This window comes from Piliocolobus tephrosceles, chromosome 12 (assembly GCF_002776525.5).
Source record: "Piliocolobus tephrosceles isolate RC106 chromosome 12, ASM277652v3, whole genome shotgun sequence".
Taxonomy (NCBI): Eukaryota; Metazoa; Chordata; class Mammalia; order Primates; family Cercopithecidae; genus Piliocolobus; species Piliocolobus tephrosceles.
This window is the reverse complement of record NC_045445.1, coordinates 14440719-14449322: the sequence shown is the minus strand read 5'-3', so window position 1 is coordinate 14449322 and position 8604 is coordinate 14440719. Positions and strand designations below refer to the sequence as shown.

General features: G+C 39.6%; 1 protein-coding gene across 1 annotated transcript in view; it reads right to left on the bottom strand.

The window, feature by feature from the left end:
• Positions 1 to 8172, bottom strand: part of C12HXorf66 (chromosome 12 CXorf66 homolog) — a 10284-nt gene extending 2112 nt beyond the window's left edge. The window contains exons 1-2 of the mRNA XM_023202545.2: positions 8066 to 8172; positions 651 to 804 (exon numbers count right to left, since the gene is read on the bottom strand). Of these exons, the coding sequence (XP_023058313.1) occupies positions 651 to 804; positions 8066 to 8153 (242 nt within the window). The 5' untranslated portion in view covers positions 8154 to 8172. The remainder of the gene's footprint in view (positions 1 to 650; positions 805 to 8065) is intronic.
• Positions 8173 to 8604: the final 432 nt, after the last annotated feature.

Below are 8604 nucleotides of genomic sequence, written 5' to 3'. Positions count from 1 at the left end.
AAAAAAAAAAAAAAAAAAAAAAAAGTCACAAATTGATAATGTATCACAAGAAAAAAACTATAGAAAAAGTCATTGTTTTTGTATCATATTTACAACATCAAGTTATCTGTGCATATTTCAAATCATAACATTCCTCTGAAACTAAAGGAATACAGTACTGGTACCACATTTTAGTCACCAGTCTTTGGAATGGAATATTTTTAGGGAACTGGTATATAAAAGGCAGGCATTGAGATCATGAGAGTAACAACAGTGAATAATTTTTCATGCGATTAAATCTTAAAATGGTAGATTATCCAAAATGTTTTATTGTCTTTGAAAAACAGAGACCCAATTCCCTCTCTCTTTCTCTTCATTCTCCCACTCTTATTTGGATATTCATGCCTTCCTTTCCTATACTGAATTTATAATGCAATTAATATCCTGGAGTTCAGCTGAACCCTGAACAAGAGACACTTTGACTAAAGTTAATAATGTGCTAGAGAATATTTAAGAGTTGATATAATTTAAGTGAAAATATTCACCTACAAAAGGTTGGTAACTCTTCAGAAGTCTAAAGTTAATATTAAGTAACCTGAGCAATGAAACCTCCACTATATGTACACACACACACATGCCTTGCACTCTTAATTTAAAGGAGTAAAACTTACATTCCTGCTTTGGATGCATCATCGCTCAAACAGTTATAATGGAGATAACAAAAACAGATAAAGACAAAAGCCATGATGTTAATACCAACTAAAATGAGTAGATTTCTTCTAAGGTCGTTCAATTTTGTCTGCATTGATTCAACAGTTTTATTTCCTGCAAAGAGATTGTATAATCGGAGAAGGTGTTAGGTAACCAAGTTTTTTTTTTTTTTAACATTGATGGTGGTTTGATAGTGTAGATCAAAATAACATTTCTTCATCAATTATTTTTTAAACCTGATTAATTGTACCACTGTTATGTTTTTACCTCATGGATCCAGCCAGTCCAGAAGCTAAATCTGGGAGGCATCATTGACTAATCCATACCATTACCTGGGTTATCCCTGAATCTTGGCTTGCTTATCACATTACCCACGTTTTTGAATCTGTGTGTGTATGTCTTGCATGTATAAGTGTACTTGAGTGTCAATGTGTGTGTGAATGTGTGTAATTGAAAAGAGATGTGACAAAAACAAACCCTTGTTAAAAACCTACTATATGCTGGAGATCTGGCAAGATGGCCAAATAGGAACAGCTCTGGTCTGCAGCTCCCAGCGAGACCAATGCAGAAGGCGGGTGGTTTCTGCATTTCCAACTGAGGTACCCAGTTCATCTCACTGGGACTGCTTAGGGGTACCCAGTTCATCTCATTGGGACTACAATGGGTGTAGCCCAAGGAGTGTGAGCAGAAGCAGGGTGGGGCGTCGCCTCACCTGGGAAGTGTAAGGAGCCAGGGGACTCCCTCCCCCAGCCAAGGGAAGCCGTGAGGGACTGTATTATCTAGCCCAGATACTACGCTTTTCCCATGGTTTTGGCAATCCACAGACCAGGAGATTCTCTCGTGTCCCTACAACACCAGGGCCCTGGGTTTCAAGCACAAAACTGGGTGGCTATTTGCACAGACACAGAGCTAAATGTAGCAGTTTTGTTGTTGTTGTTGTTGTTGTTTTTCCCCCGAGTGGCACCTGGAAGCACAGTGAGACAGAACCGTTCACTCTCCTGGAAAGGGGGCTGAAGCCAGGGAGCCACGTGGTCTCACTCAGCAGATCCGACTCCCATGGAGCCCAGCAAGCTAAGATTCACTGGCTTGAAATTCTCGATGCCAGCACAGCAGTCTGAAGACCTGGGAAGATGGAGCTTGGTGGTGGGAGGGGTGTCCACCATTACTGAGGCTTCAGTAGGCAGTCTTCCCCCTGACAGTGCTAAGGAGGCCAGGAAGTTCGGACTGGGTGGAACTCACCACAGTGCTGCAAAGCAACTGTGGCCAGACTGCCTCTCTAGAATCCTCCTCACTGGGCAAGGTATCTCTGAAAGAAAGGCAACAGCCCCAGTCAGAGGCTTACAGATAAAACTCCCACTTCCCTGGGACAGAGCACCTGGGAGAATGGGTGGCTGTGGGTGCAGTTTCAGCGGATTTAAACATTCCTGCCTGCCAGCTCTGAAGAGAGCAGTGGATTCTGACAAGGAGGATTCTTCCAGCACAGCACTCGAGCTCTGCTAAGAGACAGACTGCCTCCTCAAGTGGGTTCCTGACCCCCATGCCTCCCGGATGGAGAGACCTCCCAGCAGGGGTCGACAGACACCTAATACAGGAGAGCTCTGGCTGGCATCAGGCTTGTGCCCCTCTAGGACGAAGATTCCAGAGGAAGGAGCAGGCAGCAATCTTTGCTGTTCTGCAGCCTCCGCTGGTGATACCCAGGCAAATAGGGTCTGGAGTGGACCTCCAGCAAGCTGCAGCAGACCTGCAGAAGAGGGGCCTGACTATTAGAAGAAAAACTACAAACAGAAAGCAGTAACATCAACATCAACAAAAAGGACCCCCACACAAAAACCCCATCCAAAGGTCATTAGCCTCAAAGATCAAAGGCAGATAAATCCACGAAGATGAGGGAAACCCAGTGCAAAAATGCTGAAAATTCTAAAAACCGGAATGTATTTTCTCCTCCAAATGATCACAACTCCTCTGCAGCAAGGGCACAAAACTGGACAAAGAATGAGTTTGATGAATTGACAGAAGTAGACTTCAGAAGGTGGGTAATAACAAACTCCTCTGAGCTAAAGGAGCACGTTCTAACCAAATGCAAGGAAGTTAAGAACATTGATAAAAGATTACAGAAATGGCTAACTAGAGTAACCCATTTAGAGAAGAACATAAATGACCTGATGGAGGTGAAAAACACAGTATGAGAATTTTGGATGCGTATACAAGTATCAAAAGCCAAATCAATCAAGCAGAAGAAAGGATATCAGAGATTGAAGATCAACTTACTGAAATAAGGTGTGAAGACATGATTAGAGAAAAAAGAATGAAAAACAAAATGAAAAAAGCCTCCAAGAAATATGGAACTATGTGAAAAGACCAAACCTATGATTGATTGGTGTACCTGAAAGTGACGGGGAGAATGGAACCAAGTTGGAAAACACACTTCAGGATATTATCCAGGAGAACTTCCCCAACCTAGCAAGACAGGCCAACTTTCAAATTCAGAATATACAAAGAACACTACTAAGATATTCTTGGAGAAGAGCAACTCCAAGACACATAATTGTCAGATTCTCCAAGGTTGAAATGAAGGAAAAAATGTTAAGCACAGCCAGAGAGAAAGGTCAGATTACCTACAAAGGGAAGCCCATCAGACTAACAGAGGATCTCTCTGCAGAAGCTCTACAAGCCAGAAGAGAGTGGGGGCCAATATTCAACATTCTTAGGGAAAAGAATTTTCAACTCAGAATTTTATATCAGCCAAACTAAGTTTCATAAATGAAGGAGAAATAAAATCCTTTCTAGACAAGAAAGGATTTTTGTCTTTTGTCAAAATATTTGTCAAATACTGAGGGATTTTTGTCACCACCAGGCCTGCCTTACAAGAGCTCCTGAAGGAAGCACTAAATATGGAAAGCAAAAACCAGTACCAGTCACTGCAAAAACACACCAAAATATAAAGATCAATGACACTATGAAGAAACTGCATCAACTAATGTGGAAAATAACCAGTTAGCATCATAATGACAGGATCAAATTCACACATAATAATATTAACCTTCAGTGTAAATGAACTAAATGCTCCAATTAAAAGACATAGACTGGCAAATTGGATAAAGAGTCAAGACTCATCAGTATGCTGTATTCAGGAGACCCATCACACGTGCAAAGACCCACATAGGCTCAAAATAGAGGGATGGAGGAGTATTTACCAAGTGAGTAGAAAGCCAAAAAAAGCAGGGGTTGCAATCCTAGCCTCTGAAAAAACAGACTTTAAACCAACAATGATCAAAAAAGACAAGGGCATTACATAATGGTAAAGATATCAATGCAACAAGAAGAGCTAAGTATCGTAAATAGATATGCACCCAATACAGGAGCACTCAGATTCGTACAACAAACTCTTAGACACCTACAAAGACACTTACACTCCCACACAGTAATAGTGGGAAACTTTAACATCCCACTGTCAATATTAGACAGATCAACGAGACAGAAAATTAACAAGGATATTCACAACTTGAACTCAGCTCTGGACCAAGTGGACCTAATAGAACTCTCCAACCCAAATCAACAGAATATACATTCTTCTCAGCACCACATAGCACTTATTCTAAAACCAACCACGTGATTGGAAGTAAAACACTCCTTAGCAAATGCAAAAGAACAGAAATCATAACAAACAGGCTTTCAGATCATGGTGCAATCAAATTAGAACTCAGGATTAAGAAACTCACTTAAAACTACACAACTACATGGAAACTGAACAATCTGCTCCTGAATGTACATAACAAAATTAAGTCAGAAATAAAGAAGTTCTTTGAAACTAGTGAGATCAAAGAGACAATGTACCAGAATCTCTGGGACACGGCTAATACAGTGTTAAGTGGGAAATTTATAGCACTAAATGCCCACATCAGAAAGCAGGAAAGATCTGAAATTGACACCCTAATATCACAATGAAAAACACTAGAGAAGCAAGAGCAAACAAATTCAAAAGCTAGCAGAAGACAAGAAATAACTAAGATCAGAGCAGAACTGAAGGAGATAGACACACAAAAAACCCTTCAAAAAAAATATCAATGAATCCAGGAGCTGGTTTATTGAAAACTTTAATAAAATAGATACACCACTAGCCAGACTAATAAAGAAGAAAAGAGAGAAGAATCAAATAGCTGCAATAAAAAATAATAAAGAGGATATCACCACTGATCCCACAGAAATACAAACTACCATCAGATAATAGTAGAAACACCTCTACGCAAATAAACTAGAAAATCTAGAAGAAACTGATAAATTCCTGGACACACACATTCTCCCAAGACTAAACTAGGAAGAAGTCAAGTCCCTGAATAGACCAATAACAAGTTCTGAAATTGAGGCAGTAGTTAATAGCCTACCAACCAAAAAAAGCCCAGGACCAGACAATTCACAGCCAAATTCTACCAGAGATACAAATAGGAACTGGTACCACTCCTTCTGAAACTATTTTAAACAATAGAAAAAGAGGGACTCCTCCCTAACTCATTTTATGAGATCAGCATCATCCTGATATGAAAACCTGGCAGAGACACAACAAAAAAGAAAAATTCAGGCCAATATCCCTGATGAACATCGATGCGAAAATCCTCAATAAAATACTGGCAAACTGAATCCAGCAGCACATAAAAAAGCTTATCCACCACGATCAAGTTGGCTTCATCCCTGGGATGCAAGGCTGGTTCAACATATGCAAATCAATAAATGTAATCCATCACATAAACAGAACCAATTACAAAAACCACATAATTATCTCAATAGATACAGCAAAGGTATTTGATAAAATTCAACACCCCTTCATGCTAAAAACTCTCAATAAACTAGGTATTGATGGAACATATCTCAAAATAATAAGAGCTATTTATGACAAACCCATAGCCAATATCATACTGAATGGGCAAAAGCTGGAAGCATTCCCTTTGAAAACCTGCACAAGACAAGGATGCCCTCTCACTACTCTTATTCAACATAGTATTGGAAGTTCTGGCCAGGGCAATCGGGCAAGAGAAAGAAATAAAGGGTATTCAGATAGAAAGAGAGGAAGTCAAATTGTCTCTGTTTGCAGATGATGTGATTGTATATTTAGAAAATCCCATCATCTCAGCCCAAAATATCCTTAAACTGATAAGCAAATTCAGCAAAGTCTCAGGATACAAAATCAATTTGCAAAAATCAGAAGGACTCCTATACACCAATAATAGATAAGCAGAGAGTCAAATCACGAGTGAACTCCCATTCACAATTGCTACAAAGAGAACTAAATACCTAGGAATACAACTTACAAGGGATGTAAAGGAACTCTTTAAGGAGAACTACAAACCGCTGCGCAAGGAAATAAGAGAGGTCACAAACAAATGGAAAAACATTCCACGCTCGTGGATAGAAAGAATCAATATCGTGAAAATGCCCATACTGCCTGAAGTAATTTATAGATTCAATGCTATTCCCATCAAGCTACCACTGACTTTCTTCCCAGAATTGGAAAAAACTACTTTAAATTTCTTATGGAACCAAAAAAGAGTCTGTAGAGCAAGGACAATCCTAAGCAAAAAGAACAAAGCCAGAGGCATCACTCTACTTTACTTCAAACTATACTACGAGGTTACAGTAACCAAAACAGTATGGTGCTGGTACCAAAACAGACATATAGACCAAAAGAACAAAACAGAGGCCTCAGAAATGACACCACACATTTAAAACCATCTGATCTTTGACAAACCTGACAAAAACAATGGGGAAAGGATTCCCTATTTAATAAATCATGCTGGCAAAACTGGCTAGCCATACGCAGAAAACAAAAACTGGATCCCTTTTTTACACCTTATTCAAAAATTAACTCAAGATGGATTAAAGACTTAAATGTAAAACCTAAAACCATAAAAACCCTAGAAGAAAACCTAGGCAATACCATTCAGGACATAGGCATGGGCAAAGACTTCATGACTCAAACACCAAAAGCAATGGCAACAAAAGCCAAAATTGACAAATGGGATCTAATTAAACTAAAGAGCTTCTGCACGGCAAAGTAAACTATCATCAGAGTGAATAGGCAACCTACAGAATGGGAGAAAATTTTTGCAATCTATCCATCTGACAAAGGGCTAATATCCAGAATCTACAAGGAACTTAAACAAATTTACAAGAAAAAGCAAATGACCCCATCAAAAAGTTGGCAAAGGATATGAACAGACACCTCTCAAAAGAAGACATTTATGTCGTCAACAAACATATGAAAAAAAGTTCATCATCACTGGTCATTAGAGAAATGCAAATCAAAAGCACAATGAGATACCATCTCATGCCAGTTAAAATGGTGATCGTTAAAAGGTCTGGAAACAGCATATGCTGATGGAGGGAGGAGAAATAGGAATGCTTTTACACTGTTGGTTGGAGTGTAAATTAGTTCAACCATTGTGGAAGACAGTGTGGCGATTCCTCTAGGATCTAGAACCAGAAATACCATTTGACCCAGCAATCCCATTACTGGGTATATACCCAAAGGATTATAAATCATTCTACTGTAAAGATGCATACACATGTATGTTTGCTGCAGTACTATTTACAATAGCAAAGACCTGGAACCAACCCAAATGCCCATCAATGATAGACTGGATTAAGAAAATGTGGCACATATACACCATGGAATACTATGCAGCCATAAAAGGAATGAGTTCTTGTCCTGTGCAGGGACATGGGTGAAGCTAGAAACCATCATTCTCAGCAAACTAACAGAGGAACAGAAAACCAAACACTTCATGTTCTCACTCATAAGTGGGAGTTGAACAATGAGAACACATGGACACAAGGAGGGGAACATCACACGCTGGGCCTGCTGCGGGGGTGGGGGGCAAGGGAAGGGAGAGGATTAGGACAAATACCTAATGCATGCAGGGCTTAAAACCTAGATAACGGGTTGATGGGTGCAGCAAACCACCATGGCACATGTATACCTAGGTAACAAACCTGCACATTCTGCATATGTATCCCAGAACTTAAAGTAAAAAAACCCAAAAAACAAAAAACAAAAAAAAAAACCCTACTATATGTTAAGTCCCTTGCCAGATTCATTTATATAGTATTAGCTAGTTTGGTGGGGACGGGTTGGTATATTGAGTGGGGAAGGGTGGTAAAGGAGGACCATAAGTCTGTCATCTTGACGCTTATATTTTGCTGAAGTTTTTTACACAGAAGTAGAAATATCAGCTGTTGTATTAGAAATTCTTGAAGACCTACTAATGTTAACACTGCTAAACGTAACAGCAGATTTCTTAAATACAGCTGGCTTTTCTAATTAAATACCTTAATGTATACTAGAACAGATCATAATTTACAAGTTTTAAGGTTAGGCACCTACCTGTAGTAGAAGATCCATTCGTTTGGTTTGTAGTCATACAATTATTTGTCCAAATGGACAGAAGTAGGACACAAATAACAAGATTCATGTCCGCAACTTGGTTCAAATGATTCGTCTACTAATTCTCAAGGTAACTACTGAATTTATGTGGTTCAGAGTGTTCTAGGCATTTATGACATCATTACCATTGTGTGACATCATTACCATTGTGTGTCATACTCTGACAACATAATCTCACCATAGGGAAGCATAAGCTTCTGTATACAAATTTTACCAGATGACTTTTTTTTTTTTTGAGACAGAGTTTGGCTCAGGCTGGAGTGCAATGGCATCATCTTGGCTCACTGCAACCTCCACCTCCCGGGTTCAAGGCATGGTGGCTCACAGCTGTAATCCCAGCACTTTGGGAGGCAGAGGTGGGCGGATCACTTGAGGTCAGGAGTTCAAGACCAGCCAGGTCAACATGGTAAAACCCCATCTCTATTAAAATGCAAAAATTAGCTGGGTGTGGTGGTGGGCACCTGTAATCACAGCTACTT